The sequence below is a fragment of the Diplotaxodon limnothrissa genome, linkage group LG23 (assembly GCF_057381915.1).
Source record: "Diplotaxodon limnothrissa isolate DT_005_m linkage group LG23, D_limnothrissa_male_GT1.1, whole genome shotgun sequence".
Lineage (NCBI taxonomy): Eukaryota > Metazoa > Chordata > Actinopteri > Cichliformes > Cichlidae > Diplotaxodon > Diplotaxodon limnothrissa.
This window is the reverse complement of record NC_140617.1, coordinates 47,163,109-47,182,282: the sequence shown is the minus strand read 5'-3', so window position 1 is coordinate 47,182,282 and position 19,174 is coordinate 47,163,109. Positions and strand designations below refer to the sequence as shown.

Sequence of the window (19,174 nt, the reverse complement as noted above, 5' to 3'; positions counted from 1 at the left end):
TGGAGAAAGGGAGATATGAAGGAGCTACATTGAGGTGTTGGGGGGGGGGGGGGGGCTCTGCTGTGTAACTAGGCTACATTTAAGATTGATGGATCCTGTCGCCAAGGTATAGGGCACTACTTTGGCGGGTTATCGCTTCATTACGTTGCTCTCCGACTGCTGTGTGTCCCACTCTCCCTCTTCAGTGCTCCAGCACACACCTATGCTCCCTCCTCCCCACGTGAGTGTCGGGTATCAACCCTGCGGTTTGGGGCTGAAAGCTTATACGCTTTGTCTAACTAACCACAGACAACGACACGCGCACCCCTCCACCAATTCCCCACACTTAAAAGTCGGAGATGTAAAGCTCCCACCAGCAATTTGTGCAAAAGCAGGGCGTAGAATTACTCCAAGCCACAGGTGTCATGCACAGGCAGATGCACCTCATTTCCATTGCAAAATGCAGCAGCGTGTGTTTCATTTGAATAGGAACGTCAGGGGATATCGGCTCTCACCGATGCGGACGGGTTTGTTTTTGGAGAGGCTTTGACCACCTTGTAATATTTCCTCGCTCTTTACATAAAGTCTGCAGGAGTTTGAATTTGAATGTCACCTGTGTGTGTAGATCTGTTTCAACAGGGCCAAATGTGACACTCAAGCCCACGCCCAAGCCCTCACTTGTTGGGGGGACAGGGTGGTTGAAGGTGGAGGGTTCGGGGGTACTGGTGCATCAATTCGCGCAAGGTGGCGCGAGACGAATGCATGTACATAATCAGCGCAAAACGCATCCCTGCAGCTTCAAGGCTAATTAAGAGCGTGCGTCTGTGTGTATGTGCCCGTCTGGTCCAGAGAGAATTCCAGAAATAGATCACGCACAGCGAGACGCTCGCCCGTTTCCCTCTCCTTTTTTTTTCTTTTTGATGCCTCCGGAGGGATTTTACATGGATTTTCATCTCGCGTCCAAAAGGAATAATTGCATATTTGTGCCCCTCAGATGTTTTTGAGCCTTGTGCTCAGGATTTTTAGATGTAAATGTATTTATATACAGATGGCTCAGGTGCTCGTGTTTACTATGAATACACACACATATAGAGGGTGGATGAAGCAGCAGTAGTCGCAGGTTTGTGTGCGGTTGCAATGCATGCACTATTTCAATGTCAGTGTTTTTTTTTTTCTCGTTTCGCCGTTTCGTTGCTTTTTCCTCCATCTTTCCATCGCCTCATCATCCCTGCTTCCCTCTACCTCTCTCCCCTCTTACCCCCTCCATCCCCTGATGCATCCTCCTCCTCCACCACTACCCTTCTCCGTGGCTCTGCTTTTTATAGCCATGTCTTCCCAGGGCTCGGCAGCTACAAAAGCCTTTTCATGTTGCCACTATAATTACAGCCTACACACACACAGACACACACATGCGCACACATGCACATTAGAGGAGTGTCTTTGTGTCTGTATGCATGTGCGTTGTGTGTGTGTGCCTGTGTGTGCTCCTGCATGTGCCGTTACACACAAAAGGGTGAGCTATTTTTACCTCTCTCCCTCCCTCCCTCCCTCTCCTCCTCTCCATCGCTCCCCCCACCTCCCCTCATCCCTCTCTGCCGCCGCTGCTTGCTGCCAGCCACATTTGCTATGCTGAGCACAGGCAGCATCAGTCGAGCCCCAACTCCTCTCCTCTCCTCTCGCACGCCGAACTCGCGCGCCCCTCGGCGTCCCCTCAGAGCTTTTCCGAGCACCCCTGCGGTCGCGAAGACCCTCCGCGCATTCACCACTCGCTTTCTCTCTCCGGCCAATGGAACGCGCTCAGGTGTCGGTACCGTTGCCGCTGCACGCGCCGGCCGCAGCGCAGATGACCTGAAGCCCGCTTGTTTGCACTGTGGCTCTGTTTCTTTTTTTTTTTCTTTTAAAAAACTGCCCGATTAGGTTTGTCGCTGGAAGCTTGTCTCAATGTTGCGGACCATATTTGAAGCGGAGTGTTCTCTCTCTCCCACAGAGGGAATCCTGGGAAAGGAGCAGCCGCTCGAGGTCCTGAAGACATCGGCGCTCAACCACATCCCAACAGGTTGGACACTCTGGATGTTTGTTTGGGTGCACGTGTATGTGTGTGTGAGCTTCTATAAACCAGAGTGTGTGTGAACAGACGTGATTTCACTATTAACCACATCCTGTGTGACTTTGCATGCGTGTTTGTTTCTCCTGGGATGTCATAAATTGTCGTGCCGTTTGTGAAGTGCCATCACGTCAGAGATGTCTCTGCACTTTGTCCGACTGAAGGTTGACGGCGTTTGACGGGACGACGCCGTACTTCTGTGTTTTATTTACGCTGGTGTCTCAGCGTGCCGTTTGTTTTTCCTTTTTCTTGGTTTTTTTTGCTGAATGACAATCCAGCAGTGTGTTTGCGAGCTCACGTGAAACTACACCAAAACAAACTATTCCACACAGTTTCATCTCCCCCAAACAAATCACACCACTTCCTGTGAACCCCGCCACCCCGAGTATGCTCAAATCGTCAAGTGTTTATTAGCAGCATACAAGCGTGGAGAGTTCATAGCAGCGAGAGGACAGAGGAGAGATGGAGCAGCGCAGAGGGAGGCCAGAGTACAGAAGTGAAAGGGGCACAGATGGAGAGATGAGGTAATCTGAAGGAGAAATGAGTCTGAGGTAATATATGCATAATGCATTATCTAATTCAGTAATGAGGGCGCTTCTAATGCTTCTAACACAGAACAATTTGGATTGTCGTGGTTGAAAAATAGTTACAAAAGAAAACAAAAATGGCAAAAGGCTGATTCATAAATTTCCTCCCGTGCTGCTCTTTCCACGGCTCTCCCAGAGCAGCGATGAAGAAGTGCTGTAAGCTCGAACAGCCTGTTGCTTCAGGGGAGCAAACAGCAAAGTTTCATCTTTGGTTCGACCCTAAGCGTCTTGGTCTTTCACGGGCTTCACGCGCTCTCTCTGTTGGGGTTGTTTTCTGCGCGCCTTCCGGCTGCACTGATAAAATATTGAAATCTGCCGGAGTGACTTCATCAGATATTCTCCAAATCTGTTGTCTTGGATACAGAGCGGCTCGGGGCCCTCCGCTTTGGTGTGACCCCGGACCGTTCGGTTCTTTCTCCTGAGAAGCGAGAGCTGCGGGAAATCTTAACATCTACATCGCTGCATCATTAAAGCCGCTTTTGTCATGTGATCCTAATGTAACCAGATGCTGGTGGTTGCATCTTAGCACACAGTGCAAAGCTCTGGTCGGTGCACCTGCACGCAGCTGTGCAGGTCCATTTTTTCACCAGCGTTGTGTTTGTTTTGTTTTTTTAACCGAATAAATTGCGTTTCCTGCAAATCTGCAGAAGCTCAAAGCAGAGATGTCGTAATTTAGCCGCAGACTCTGGTGCCAGCTTCTTGTTTGTTAGGATGCTGACATATCTTATGTAATGCTAAACCGACTGCTTGGAGGTTTTGAAGTGCTAGTTAGACATATCAGGCACGTTTGAAAAGTGGAATTGAGAAAAAAAGTGGCACTGCTTTCACACATTCTCTAGTCCAAGGAATAAATTGAAGAATAAAATAGTCGGCAGATCATTCGATCAAAAAATGACATCGCTGCACGGCGTTAGCTTGGGCAGGCCTCAAAGTCGAGCTCATCCATAGTCACGTCAGACCAGCTGGTGGTGTGCTGTGCTCTGTTTGGTCAATTTCATGTGAGGTTGACTTTTTAAGTATCTTCACGCTGCCCGTAGCTGCTGGGATCTACAAGCTGCTTTGCAACCCACCTCGCCCCTTGTGTTGGACCCCAGCTCCTCCTTTCACGACCTTTTTTTTTTTTTTGCTACTGATTTGTGTTTAATGGTTCTGCTGCTCTCAACCTCTGGGTTTCCATGTCTGCAGATTGAAGAGGAGTTGCTAAAAATAATATTCAATTTTTTTTATAAATAAAGAAATAAAGTAATGCAAATGGCCGACTTCCTGTTTTACTGCTTTGCTGTCACTTTAAATTGAATGTAGCATTAGAAGTATGAGAACAAATGTTCTCTTGATCTGAAATATGAACAAATCAGCTGATGATATAAAGAATCATCAGCTGATGCCCTAAACAAGGACAACTGACAAATTTGACAACCCCTCCCCCTCCTCCCCCTGCAGAAGTAGATGTAGTTCAAAGAGCGCTCACCTCTCTCTGATAGTGCACACCTACTCTACTGAACGCATCTTTGCGTTGAAGCCCTCACCATCCTCTATTTGTGCGTCATCCCAGATAGCGAGGTCTGACACGCTTAATTTAAAGCCTGGTCGCAAAGGACTTCTGCACGTACCGCACCTCGGCTTCACACGTCGCCCCGCTCTAGATCTCACATGTTGTGTCTCTGCCGTCTCCTTCCTGTTAGCCCGCGGTGCCGCAGACCGCTCTGTGATGTCATTGAGACGGCGACAAGTCGGGGCTTGCATTCAGAAGAGCAGGACTTGCTGCACCTCGACACGTTCCCCAACGCCACGCCTTACCTGTTCCCTTTCCCTACTTTGCCCGAGGTCTGTTTGTGTTTTTTCACTTTTTTCTTTTTTTGGAGGTCGCCGGGCCGTTTCAGAGCCAGTCTTGCTCTGATAGCTCTCACTGAGAGAAAAACTAAAAGAGATGTTCACGCAGCCCGCTCTCAGAGGCTGATAAAGCGACCGCAGCTATTTTCCATCATCAACAGATGTGCTACTTGTTGCCTCTCGTCGCACCCTGCTGCTAAACTCACTGTGAAACCTGTTCTTTGTCTCTTTGCACGGCGCCAGAAAATAAAAAAGAGAGCGACCTCAGTCACATTTTGCTTCTCTAAACAGCTCCGCTCGGCTCTCAGTATGACATCTATTAAGCCTAATGAGTGTGGAGCTCAGCGAGTCAGACCGTGGGATATACGCTGTGCTATCCGAGTCTCAAATCAGAGACGCCAGCCCTCTGCATTGTCTGGTATAAATAGATCCGCAATTGGAGCCAGAAGAGTTGTGGAGTGCGCCTGAGGGGTTGTAAACAGATTGTGATTTGTTGCGGAGAGATGGAGGGAAGAAAGGTGGAGAGGAGGGAGGGAGGGAGCTGCTGAGCGGGTAAGGACGCAAAATAGGGCTGCAGGATAGGGGACACAGGGATGGAGGGTAGAGGAACAGCTGACAGGGAAGGTGGCAAAGGGGGACAAAGTTGTTAGATGATAGAGGGAAAAATGTTTAGGTTATGTGCTGTCAGAGAGGTTGTCGTTGATGCTCAGAGATCTTCTGTGTAAACTTCAAGGAAGAAAAAGGGAACAGAGATTTGAGGCTTCAGCTGTCTTTGTCTTTCCTCTCTGAAGCCTGAGCTGATCCAAGAGGAAACAAACTGGAACTGAGCTGGAGTCCTCGCTCCTGTCAAGTCTGATTCAGGTACAGCTGCGCAAGAAGCCTGGAAGTCCCTGCGGTCGCGCAGAGACGGCACGTTTGTTAGTGTTTTGGTTTTGGTGGAAGTGCCCTCATATTATCTTCTATCTGGCCAACATCAGTAAACTGAGGTACGTGTTTGACGTCAGTGCTTGTACACGGAGACGTGCCGATACGAGAGTTTATCTTTTTCTTTTTTTAAGAAGCAGGTCGGTCTCAAAGGATTTTCACTGACTGTGAATGTTTTTGCTTTGTTTTTGTTTTTTTGAAGTATGCCCCTCCTGTGCTCGCGCTTAGTTAAGATCACGTCACGTGTGTTTGACGTGTAAAGGCGAGGCTGCCTTGATGTTCATTCAAGCGAAATAAGATTGTGAATAAACATCTACTGTATGCAGTTTATTGACCTTGACCAATGTAAGTCATTCACATAATAAAGCATCCACAGTAAAGACAGCGTGAGCGAGCAGACTCAGCAGAAGAGAAATCTTTGTTTATGCCCAGTGGTGATGTGAAGATTCTCCATATGCACAGTTTGTCATACATTCATGTTTTTCCATGAAAAGGAGCTTAAAAAAGAACTTAATGTGTTTCCACTTCACACTTTACCTGAAAAACCTTTAAACGGTTACCTCGAGAGCTGTATTGATTTATTGAATTGGTTTGGATATTCACACAAACACAAACATAAGCATTTGTCATTTTTACCTCCAAAAAGTGGTCGCTTGCTCACTAGGCCTGTGTGAGACCTGTAGCACGGATCATCTGGCAAGTTGCTGGGAAAGTTTGTATTTCCTGATCAGTTACAAAAAGTTGCTGATTAATGCTGTAAAATGACTACTAGAGCCCCAGTGCCGCAGGCTTAGAAACTAGTAGTAACCACCGATTTCTATGGAAAACTGTATGTTCAGTGACTGGTTGGCAACTGGTTGCTGGAGGTTGCTGGCAGTCACTAGAGTGAGGTCAGTCACTGTGCTTTGCATGCAAGGCACACACTTGTCTGGAAACTACCGGTGACGAGGGTAATCTGTTAGCGCCTAAAACAAAAAAGAACAGTTTCACTGTAGCAACCTGTCATAGATTACTCCGTTTTCCCTCATGAGGTCTTCGGCTGGTGTCAGCATTTGATTTCACAGCAACTTCCAGAAATCTCCAGCAACCAACTCTGGGCCTGTGTGATTGGGGCCCAACGTGTCAGTAGTTTCCCTACCAGTTAGCCTGTTTACATTTACGCACTGAGCTGCTGCACTTAACTTTTACCAAGTTTGTGCGTCCCGTAGACGCTTTTGTTATAACGCAATGAAACCTCTGCAGCCAGAGCAGCAGGATGACATGTGTGCAAATATTATTGTATCATTTAAACGTTTAACCTACCTCTAAATATACTTTAAATACTTTTTACAAGCATATATTTTATAGTTTACGGTCATTAAATGTCATAAGATGAACTTTTTCTTGTTGACTTTGTCAACCTGTTTGGTCACAAAATGCCTAATAAAAAGTAGCTGTTACTGTTCAGAGCTCAGCTAAACGTTCAGGCTGTAAATGTAAAACTCGCCTGTAGGACAGGAAGCTGTAAATACCAAATTCACATCTCTTCTATTGACAGTTATTTTTAGTTTAGTAGAGCAGTTTGCATGAAGGACAAACACTGTGCTCGCTGAGAGCCAGGTAGTCATCAGAGCGATGTTGCAGTAGAGAGCTCACGTGCACCTCCAGCTGTTCTTCTGAACAGAATTTCAAAATAAAATGAAGATGCTGGGATTTTTTTAAAAAAAAAGCCACTTTAGATTCATCTGAGTTGGTCGAGATATAATTGATTGAAGTGTTTAACATTAATCCCAAATTTAACTACGATCCTGCAGCATTAATACGTCTGGGATCCTCACTCTGTTCACCTGAAACCATTTTGCGGTTTTATTTGTTTGGGAAATGTAGGCAAATTCCAGGCTGGGAATACGAGCTCACAGCATTAAAACCGCAAGGGGGGGGGGGGGGGGATAGTTATTACAAGTAAAAGGGGGAGGGAGGGGGCGGATGAGGAAAAAAAGGCATGCGAGCCGGTTCAGATGGGACGGCCCGCCGAGTGAGCGCGAGAGGGGGGAAGAGACATCGGTGTCTGCAAGCGAGCATGGAGGGTTTTCCTTGGCCTTAGAAGTAAAGAGAGCAGAGAGGGTATGGGAGGAGAGAGAGTGTGTGTGTGTGTGTGTGTGTGTGTGTGTGTGTGTGTGTGTGTGTGTGTGTGTGTGAGAGACGCTGGTTCCTGGAAAAGCAGAGGGCTGCAGAATAAACAGGCTGCATGCCTGAGACTGCCCTGTGATGTCACCACTGGGCAAACGAGGGACGAGGGGAGGAGAGAGAAAGGAGCAGAGAGAGAGAGAGAGAGACGCCCATCAGGTTAAAACAGGAGGCGGGGGGGCGAATGCCGAGCCAAAAGTGACAGAGGCTGAGCTGGAAAAGACAAGTCAGATGTGCAGGACGTACCGTCCTTCCTTGTAACGGCCCTAAAGGAAGAAGAAGGAAGAGGGGAGGAGGAAAAACAAGGAGGAGAGGACGAAGAGGAGGAGGAGGAGAGCACTGATGGGTGCGTTTAACGGCCGCTCTGATTCACACCTTTCTCTCGTCTTTTCTGCATCATCTTCTCCTTTTGTGCGGCTCGCAATTAGCGCCGGTGCCTGAGATGTGAGGTGTGTTTGTGCGTGACCATCAGCGAGAGAGTGTGTGTGAGGCTTGTGTGTGTTTTCTTGTGGCAGAAGAACACAATGTTCGGGGAGAGAGTGTGTTTATGAGTTATGGATTTGCATTAGGAGCCGCGGCACTTTGATAAGTGTCGTTTTCAGCCGTAAACACATCTCCGGTGTGCTTTCCCCACTCCTCTCTTAGCACTTGCTATAGCTAATATTAGATGAGGAAAAAAATGAATGAAAAACGAAGAAATAGGCCTTATTCCAACCAGGACGTCAGATTGCAGGCCTGAAAGCGCAGCACGGAGTGCTTTTTAACCTTCAGCTAGCAGAGGACTGTGAAGTAGCTCGTTCAGACGCAGGAAAAATGATGACTGAAGAGCAAGAAAAGCAACTTTTCAAAGCAGAAGAGGCCAACGCTCTCAGTCTGTGGCAGCCTGCTGAAAGAATTATGCTGATAAGCTTTTGATAACTTTAGTTCTGTACAGGTTAAACTCGCGCCTCAGTTCTTCAAAGGGCGTGATAAGATCGTGAATCTTTTCAGGACCTTTGGAGGTCCAGAGTTTAAATACAGCATGTGCATTTAACTGCTTGGTCCTATACTGTTGGACTGTTGTGTGGAGCAGTTTCTCTTTTAAATAGTTGTGAGTGATTTTTACAGCTCCTGCAATGTGTCACAAAGAAGTTTGATGTTATTCATTACATGAACAGGTAGAGACATTCATCTATCCGTCAGCTGCTTTAAGGCCTTTAGACGCGTAACATTTGATCATTTTGCGTGTAAAACAGTTTTTTTGGACTCACTAATGCAGAGGTTCACAACCACGAATTTGATACGTTTAGTTTTTCAGATTTTTCTGATCCAAATGAGCAGATTCGACCAATAAGACCACTGCATTTGGCAACAAGCGTGTTTGTAGCTCAAAAGTGCTGAAAATAAAATCATATGGAAAAAGTCAAATAATACTATTTTACCTCAGGCACACAGCTAGACACTCGTCAGATGTGCTCACTACCTGACGCCCTTTATGATACAGCTTCAACCGCTGGGTCAGGTTCTCTCTGCTTCTGCTTTTGGATGAACGCAGAATCGCTGGTTCCTCGTTTTTATGTTAAGAAACATCAGGAGGGAACACGCCTGTATTTCGTGTAGTTTGTAAATCTCATGGAAATCTTCCATCAAGCCTTCACAATTACGGCTGACAGCGGTATGGGAGTTTCACTACAACCTCAGCAGCCGGTTCCTTCTTTAAAAAGCAAAACCCAAAGTTTTCCATGCGTTTCATTTATCTTTAGATCGGACTGCTTCTCCGTCTTTGCTCTGCACAGTGATTCACGGCTGTGGGAGTTCGTCTGTCTTAAACGAGCTCACCTCGCTCCTTCCCTCCTCGCCTGCTGGTCGGTTTCCAGATTGTAACCATCGTCGCTTCTAACATGAGCAAAGGGCCAGAGAGGAGCCAAAACTCAGGGCGTTGCTCCATTTTTAATTAAATATTGGGTACCTTGTTAAGCAGATTCACAAATGGAAAAGGAAATGAAAGAACAAAAAATCCAACCATGTAGGTTCTTTTCTTGGAAGGAAAGCAATAGCCGGCTAAAAGAAGGGATCTCATGACTGGGAAATGTCAAACCTCATGTCCTGCAGGGTTGAAACAAATCAACCAGCGCGGACTACTGACTCATACGTTGTGTTGTTGTTTTTTAAAATCCCCCACATGACGACAAGTCCTTAAGGAGCCGCTGGGTGTTGCTGCCCTGTTCTCCTATGGCATGGATGGCGGCAACCATGTGGATGTGTTTCACCCCGGCACACGGAAAACACCGGCAAGAAGGCGGCAAGCCGAGTCGTTTGAGATGTGCGGTTACACTGGAGGACGTTCAGAAGTTTTTTCTGTGGTCTGTCTGCAATCCATTGCAAGGATCTTCCATAAGAGGCTTTTTACACGTCTCTGTGATGCAGCGAGAGTGCGTCTGTGCTGGAGCCTGGAACAAACTGGAAATGTTTCAGAGGTTTGTCTGAGGAAAACAAAGATGTGATCAGTTTGTGGCTGTTTGAAAGGTCGAGCACGAATACGATATCCTCAAAAAAAAAAGAGTGTAAATGTGCCGCTGTGTGTTTTCTATGAGCAGACCTGGCTCTGAACCCTCCTATTAAGTGTGCCGCTGATGGCGTGTTTGCCTCTTTATTAACACAAAGTATCTCTGGCTCTCGCTGCACTCTCTGCAAACATGTAGGTAAATAATCAGCCAATCGACTCCTATTTATTCAGATTAAATGGGGAGGAAGCTGCCTGATTGGAGGGCTTCCTGGGCAGTGATTTGTGCGCAGCCGGGCTCCAGGTCAATGCGATCTTTGTGGGAAGACGCCGGGCTTCTGCAATTACACACGAAACCGGATTGTTTGGCTTTCCTTGTATATACAAAAGAGACGAGGGGACAAAAGGGCGCTATTTTTATGAAAGCTTTATTTAACACTTTCTCTCAGGGATCAGAGGTCAGGGGTTACTGTTGGAAAACATTCCTGGAAGTGGTATAAGCAGGAAAAAGCAACATATATGTGGCTATTAAGGTGATTTATTATCAGGGGAAATCCTTCGACCTTACATTGCATGTTCACTTGAGGCCGGATTTTGAAATAAAGGCGAGCAGATACGCAGGTATGCTTCCGTCCTAAAACTGCACAGCTGCTGGGGAGCGTGAAACCGCAGAGCTTCGAGTGACTTTTCAGGCAGGTAGAAACACAGAACAACAGTTAGCAGGGCTTTGATTTAATCCCATTCATCCACGCAACCTTGCAGCTTTAAGTGCTCGAGAACAGGATCAATGTGACACATGTGAACATGTTACAGAGAGCCGTTGGGATCCACTCTCCTTTTTCCTATTTTCTGCTGCTGGGTGTCAATAGACTTTTATTAATTGCTTTCACGTGATAGTGGGCCCAATCTGTACGTTTCTAAGCTTTACTTTGCTGCTTGTGATGCTGCTAAAAATACACGAGGAGCTGATGCTCGCTGAGTGTCTGGAGAGGCTTTCGGTTAGAAAATACGTCCTTGAATGTTTTAATAATCTGTGGTGAGATGATGGTGATGATAATGTTGGCAGCTTGCTTTGCTGTGAGGTGTCACCACCTGTCAGGAGCAAACTAAAAAAGCAGATGCCTTTCTTCTTCTCTCCCGTCATCTTCCCTTGCAGTCGACATCAACTCTGCGCTGCCCCTTCGTCTCCCGCCGGCCGCCATCCCCATGGATCTGCGCGTGGACCATCACCAGCAGCAGCAGCAGGTGTCCTCGCTCTCCCCGCCCGCCCAGCAGTCGCCCGGCCAGCCCGGCGGCGGCAGCGGTGGCGGCAGCGTGGTGGCGGCATCGGTGCACGAGCAGCAGCTGCAGGCTGAGCTGCTGGCCCTGAAACAGAAGCAGCAGATCCAGCGGCAGATCCTCATCGCAGAGTTCCAGAGGCAGCACGAGCAGCTGTCCCGCCAGCATGAGGCCCAGCTGCAGGAGCACATTCAGGTACGGCCGCGTGTTTGTCAATGAATGAAGTTCAAGTGCTGGAAAAAAAGGAGGCATTCAAAACAAATCTGAAAAATTTGGCCCACGTTTTCCAGAAATGGCACTAGCAGTCCTTAAAGCTGCAGTTTCACAGCAGCCAAAAGAAGAGCAGTTAAAGCTGTGACGGCCCGGCAGGATTATTTGGACGTGATTGCACAGTGATTCCACCAATCACAGCTAGTTCACCTGTGAGTCCGTCTGTGAACAAAGGAAGGGCTGCTAACAATGCTGGAAGAAAATGTTTTTCTAGACTTGACAAGGAACACGCTAAAATCCAGTAGGAGGCTTCCTGTGCCGCCTGTTCAGAACATTTCAACTTAAAAGCAGCGCGTTCACCCCTCCAACCCTGTTCTGATCCGGTTCGGAAATGATTGAAATCCACCCTCAGTAGTAGGCACGCTCCATGATTCAGGAGCTTGTAGACAAACCTTTTTTTTCTGCATGACTTTATCAGTCTGGGGGAATTTTTTCACAGTCTTAGTCTGTTTTAGTCTGCTTCCATTTACTGTGGGTTGCAGCCACTCGTTTATGCACAGCTCTTAATGTCTGACCGCAGTATTTCAGTCGGTTTGAGGTCTGGACTTTGACTTTTTCATTCTTTGTTTTGCAGATTTGTTGTTCAGTTCAGTTCAACTTTATTTATACAGGGCCGAATCACAACAAGAGTCGTAAAAGCGCTTTAGATAGGCACAACTTTCTAGAAGCAAATAATACACACAGCCTTATTTGTGTTGCATCACCTTTATCAAGTACTCCCACTCGAACTAGTTCACTTCAGTTTTATTTATATAGCACCAAATCACATGAGTCGCCTCGAGGCACTTTATAATGTAAAGTAAAGACAGAGAAACCCCAACAATCAGACCCTCCCCTATGAGCAACCACTTGGAGACGGTGGGGACGAAAAGCTCCCTTTTAACAGGAAGAAACCTCAGGCAGAATCAGACTAGTTGTGGTTGAGAGGAGACATGCTGTGGAAAAGAGCCAGAGATTAATCATAACTAATGACCAAATACAGAGAGGTGTATAAGCACAGAAACACTCAGTGCATCATGGGAAGCGTCCAGCAGCTTAGATCAATTGTAGGATAACTAAGGGAGGATTCAGGGTCACCTGATCCAGCCCTAACTATATGATTTATCATATCTGCCTCCTGAATCCAAACTGGGAGCTGGTTCCACAGATGGACCTGAAAGCTGCAGGCTCTGCCTCCCATTCTACTTTTAAATATTCAACACTTGGCTTTAAAAGCAGCAGAGTATTGAAAACAGACAGACAACAGCCTCTTCTGGTCCACAGCTCAACAGATCAGCATTAGACCTGGTCGCGGTCTTTCCAGAGGACTGCACACTAGGGCTGCCACAAACGATTATTTTGATAGTCGACTAGTCACCGATTATTTTTGCGATTAGTCGACTAATCAGATCATCATCCATTAGACATAAAACTACAGCTTATTGCACCAGCAGCATCTACTCTTATATAACTATCATTAGCTTACAGCTTTAAGTGTTTAAGGTGCTAACTAACAATAAAGACAAGATGATAGTTTATTCAATTTTAATGAAATTTGCAGATTGTTTCTGTGAAGTTTAATAAACTCCTTGCTATCTAAAATATAACAGGACACTGGAGTATATTCTGGAGCATCTCACACTTCTGATAATCAGCTGTCTGCTTGACGTTTATTCAGCTGTGTAAAAACTATAACTTTAATCTCAGACAAACAGATTTACTCAGGAACAAATAAAATACTAAAAAAAAAAAAGCCAAACAATAACATTTTAAGTTATCTAAGTGACTCATATATATTTAACCTGAGTAGCGAAAGACGGCGGTGGGTTTGAAAACGATTTGCGGGGAGTCCGGTGTTCTCACGGGGCTAGTGAGCCTAGCCCCCGGCTAGCTATCGAGCTAGTGGGTAACAGACGTCTCCGAAAACGTCGGAGCGCTTTTGAAAATATGTGGTGTCCTGATAAACTGAGCAGATATTTGAGGTTTACACAGCTACATTCTCGCCTGAAAATATGTTAAACGTTTATTTTGTGACCCAGAAAGAATAATAAGAGTAACATTAAAACTAACTAGCTGCCGCCATTGTTGGAAACTGCGCTGGGCCGCGCTATGAATTCTGGGACACAGCTGCTTCTTCTTCTTCTTCGGGGTTTAACGGTAGCTGACATCCTTGTACATGCAATGCTGCCATCTTCTGTTTCAGTCCGTTATTACACTCTTAAATCCTGCCACTTATTCCTGCGTCTTTTGTGATCTTACAAAGTTTCAAACGACGCGTCGACTATTAAATCAGTCGTCGACGATTTTGATAGTCGACGTAATCGTGACTAGTCGACAAATCGTGGCAGCCCTACTGCACACAAGCACATTTACGTAGGTTGCAGACTCTGGAGGCTCAGTTTAGATTAATACCTACCACTTTACCGTAAATTCACCGTAACATGGCTATTGGGTAACTGCTAATAGCTAAACGGCTAACATTAATGTGTTGACGTTTATTATAACTTTTAAATACGTCAGCGTGGTTGAAACAGGAGCTTTACTGACCTGTTGAAATTCCTCAGAGTGATGTTCAGTGTTTTGAGGTATCGACACTGCTGCAAATGGGTAATCAAAGAAATTTGAGTTTTTTGTATCGATTGGTTACTAATTTTAAATTTGTCAGACTTCTGGTAAGCATTGGCTCTCTCCACGATCATTGTAAATGCGGCTAATAAGCCCTGAAGAGTGAAGCAGTAAAACTGTTAATATTTTTTTGTTGTTTTAAATACACAGGTTGTAATATTGTTGTTGTCAGCGAGGAACAAACGCTGTGTTGGACACTGATTTCACTTTAATTCTTCCATCAGTGTAAAAGCAGAGCAGCGGGCCTGTTACTCAAACCTATTTAAAACTGTCCTAAACAAAGCAAAGACAGACTTTGATGTAGTCTGCCGCGGGATTCTTCATTAGCAGACTAAACTCAGCCTGTGAGACCTTTAAATGCTGCGAGTGAAGAGGGAGCAGAGAACAAGGAGGCAGTCTGCCTTCATTTATTTTAACTCCAGAGATGGAGAAGAGCAATATGAGCATGTGGTTGAAGTCGGAAAATGTGCGAAAGACTTTTTTCCCCTGGTGTTACATAAGTTATGCACAAGCCCTGTTGTAGCCTTACTTTAAATATCCAGAAATATACGGTGTGCTCAGGGCGACGTGAAAAAGTGAAAAGTTCGGTTTGGTGTGAACGGCCCGGGCCGGACGCTTGGGGAACATAAACAGAGCTGCACAGGAGTGTGCGCTGGAGCTTGGATCACATGTCACAGTGACCTGGAAATACAAAGTGAATCTAGATCATCACGCCCACACGCCGAAGCTTTAATACATCAGCCCCCCACCCCCACCCCCGAGAGCGCCGGAGCGCTCCCGAGAGGCAGAAATGTCACATAAAGATATTCCAGTATTTGCTCTTTTTTAGAAGAATACTGCTGTAATATGAATTGTAATACACGCAGATACAGCTGAACTACTTATTATTTCAGGACTTAGAATAAATTGTCTAAAAATGGATTGTGGGGGCAGAAGATCAGATGGCGACGTGCAGGATTACATTAGTTTGAATGTCACATGCAAGTCTTTGCTCTCTTGATCTCTTGGTGCTCAGCTTCCCTCTTTACGAACCTTTTTATTTATTCTTTCCTTTTCTCGTTTCTTTCGAGCTTGTCTTGCCTTTGTCTTTTTGTGCTTCCTTCTTCCTTACTGGTTCTGCTTTTTTCCCCTTGCTCTTCCCGTCTCTAATTTTCTCCTTTCTTTCTTTATTTTTATTTAACCTTTATTTAACCAGGAATGTCCCGTTGAGATCAAAGACCTCTTTTTCAAGGGAGTCCTGGCCAAGAGGCAGCACATTTCAAGACAAATACATACGAACAAACAAAGTTAAAATTACACAAAACAATTACACATTATTGAGGCAGCCTGTAGGCCTTTGAGTTTAGTTTTAAAAACATTTAAAGACAACAATTCAGTTAGTTTCCAGTCTTTCTGTAACATGTTCCATGAAAAAGGCGCAGAGTGGACAAAGGCTTTCTTACCCAGCTCTGTGCGGACAAGGGGAACAGACAACAGCAGCTGATCATTTGAGCGCAAGGAGTAAGAACCACTATTTGTCCTTGTGACCAAAGTACAAATATAAATTTCTTGTTCCTTCTCTCACTTCTTCCTTCTGTCTTCACATTTAAACTTTTCCCTCATTTGTTTGTGTGTCATCCGCTCCTCCTACTTTCTTCTGTCTCTTACTTTTGGTTTACATTTTTCTTCATTTAATTTTTTTTGTTTTTGTATTTCACTGTTTTTTTCCTCTTCCTGTAATTTCACTCTATTGTATCTTTTTCCTTTCTAGACGTTTAAAATGATCCATTCAGTCTTGTGATCATGGTCCTGTTGCACGACCCCGTTTGGGTCCAACCTTATCTGTTGGACAGATAATAATAATAATAATGGAGTGGATTTATATAGCGCTTTTCAAGGCACCCAAAGCGCTTTACAATACCACTATTCATTCACTCTCACATTCACACACTGGTGGAGGCAGCTACGGTTGTAGCCACAGCTGCCCTGGGACAGACTGACAGAAGCGAGGCTGCCATATCGCGCCATCGGCCCCTCTGGCCAACACCAGTAGGCAAGTAGGGTAAAGTGTCTTGCCCAAGGACACAACGACCAGGACAGAGAGCCCGGGGATCAAACCGGCGACCTTCCGGTTACAGATGCGCTTCCCAACCCCCTGAGCCACGGTCGCCCACAATGACCTCACTTTGACTCTACTGTGGTATAGAGTGGATTTCATCATTGTATCGATGACTACAAGGTGCTGAGGCCAAATCGTGGCCCTTCACCACCATGCTTGACAGCTGGTATGATGTATTTGGTTGTTGTGCGTCATGGTCAAACTTTGGTCTCATCCAAAGGACATTGTTTCAGAAGTCTTGTGTTTTGTTCAGATGCAGCTTTGCAAACAGAAATTGTTCTTGTCCTGTTATTTTAAAGAAAAGAGATTTGCCCCTTGTTACCCTCCAACCTGTTCGGTCTTTTTCCAGCTGCACTGTCATGAACTTTAACATTTACCATTTTAACTGAAGCCTGCAGAGTCTGAGATGTAGCTCTTGGGTTTTTTGCAGCGTCTCCGAGCATTGCACGCACTGACCTTGAGGTGAATTTGGGGTGAATTGTCCACTCCTGGGAAGACTGGCAACTGTCTTGAATGTTTTGTACTTGTGAATAATCTTTCCCAGTGCAGAATAATGGACTTCAGATTGTTTGGAAATGACCTTACAATGCTTCCCAGACTGATGGGCAGCACGAGTTGCCTTTGTTTTTTCCTCCTTGGCATCGTGTTAACACACAACTGAATGCTCCAGACCAGCAACCTTACAAAACTTCTGCTTTTACAGAGGTGCTCAGAATTACTGGTGATCGGCTAATCAAGTGCATATGATTAGCAGGACTTAGAAAGCTGGAAGGGTGCACCTCTGCATTTTGTTAAATAATCTGTTGTAGGTTGTATTCACCTCATGTTAAGAGCTGCTAAGGACCAGGTTACATTTTTACTATGTTCTGATATGTAAAACCTTCAGACTATAGGGAATTATGATGCATTTATTGTAAATTCCATACACAGGGCTGCACATAAGTGGTCCGCAGGTGCGCATTCGCTGTCAAAATAAAAGACGCGCGTCAGATAAGAAGTTGGAACGCGCGTTTGCTGGAACGCGTACATAAGATGTTCTGGAGGAGCGGGAATACGCACTTCTTTTGCGGTGGAGGAACACCAAAGTTTTCCGTCCTGTTTTGTCATTTTTGTGATGCCGAGGGATGAGCGAGGATATCTGAAGGTGCGTTTGAGTTGTGGCGGCGCGCAGATGGAGGAGAGTGACGCACAGACTGAGCAGTGAGGCCTGTCCTCAATCAGCTCCTGTGTGCACGCACGCACAGAGATCTACAGCCATTAAAACCTAAACATCCTCTTAAATGTCAGCAAGCACTCGAACACATGCCCACAGTAGCACATACTCGAGTACCCATAGCAGCAGGCGTACATACGCTGATTCACATGCTAACAACGGGGAACTCTCAGAAATTGAGACAGTCGGAAACTCTTCAGAGTATTTAGTCAAAAAGTGGCAACATTTTCTATAATAATAATAATAATGATAATAATGGATTGCATTTATATAGCGCTTTTCGGGGCCCTCAAAGCGCTGTGTACATCTCTGGCCTAGTGAGCCACAGGGGTTTGGGCTGTGTGAATGTGGGTGGCGAGGTTACTTTGAGCCTTGCCACCCACTCAATCCCTTATCCCCCAACCTCGATTGAAAGACCAAAAAAAGGAAAAAGGATTCAGGCGTCGGGCTGGAAGCCAGCCAGACAGCCGATGAGCTTTTCTCACGGGCCCCACCTCACCTTCCTCTCACCTTCAGCCGCTAATTTATTCACAGACCGGTCTCGAGCATTTGATTTACCCAGGCGGTAAACACGAGCGCATGTCCCGGCTACTGAGCGTTTATTTACACTTCTTAAAAAAATAAAAAGACGCCATCACGACCTGATTACATGCCGTTACAGTAAACTAATCAAATATTGCCACTGGTTTCACAATGATAAGGGAGAAAGGAGCCCAGGGTGTTGATTCCTTGGCACATCAGCGAGAGGTCATTATGTTGCTGGCGGAGTGCAGGCAGCTTGCCTATTTATTATGTGTTTTTTTTACTAAAGCCTCATCCCCCTGTTAAATTGTTTATATTTATTTAAAGGCTTAAGCTTCTGGCCTGAGGTTTTTGGGGATTTTTTTTATAGAACTGCAAAGGTTTTATTTCTTTCCCCCTCCTTTTTTTTCTTTAAACAGCTGTCAGATGTATTTACTTCAGATGGCAACTCAAGCAAAGCAGAAATGGGACTACTCGACTTTTAAAGACGACCAAGTAATGAAATGGTTGCATTTTTAAGATCTTTGCAAAGTGATGGTATCTGATAAGGCGAGCGGGTTTAGTCCGTGAAGTGAGCCAGTAGCATCAGCGGATTTCTTTGGTGCAATAGATTTAGTATATTTAATTTAGGCATATAAAACTTCACCATCATGCTATGATTTTCTTTCCTTTAAGCTCCTGACGTTCTTAAAAGTCGTTCGAATTTGAGCACCCAGAATGTCCGGGATCACAGACGGTGATTGTTTTGTTTCCTGTTCAGATTCTTTTGCCATATGATGATGATGTCACATGTCATATGGACCATCCATTTGCTGTGACACTTGTGTTTAATACTCAGATCCACTGATCTGGAAGAGCCACTGTGATTCAGGCTCTTATGTGCGCTCAGATTGTGGGGAAATAAAACGTCTTCGGGACTTAAAGTTGTTCGATCGGTGCAAAAAGCGCGTCCAAAGTGCAAGTTAACACCATTTCACAGCCACAAGGTGAAAATATGACTATATAAGAAAGTAATCATGGATTGAAGGTGAGCCTAGGATCAAAATGTAGGTAAACAATGAGACCTTTCATATGCCGTGACCTGTTTTGATCAACCAACCAATCCTTCATGTTGACA

The 19,174-nt window shown here is 45.5% G+C and overlaps 1 protein-coding gene across 3 annotated transcripts in view; it reads left to right on the top strand.

Moving 5' to 3' along the window:
* Positions 1-19,174, top strand: part of LOC146608865 (histone deacetylase 4-like) — a 78,885-nt gene that overhangs the window by 18,906 nt on the left and 40,805 nt on the right. For 2 of the 3 annotated variants that reach the window (XM_085348934.1, XM_085348933.1), the window contains exons 1-2: positions 1,921-2,035; positions 11,229-11,545. In XM_085348934.1, the coding sequence (XP_085205060.1) occupies positions 1,921-2,035; positions 11,229-11,545 (432 nt within the window). Of the gene's footprint in view, positions 1-1,920; positions 2,036-11,228; positions 11,546-19,174 lie in introns of those variants that run through there. The other variant, XM_085348935.1, reaches the window with a different exon arrangement.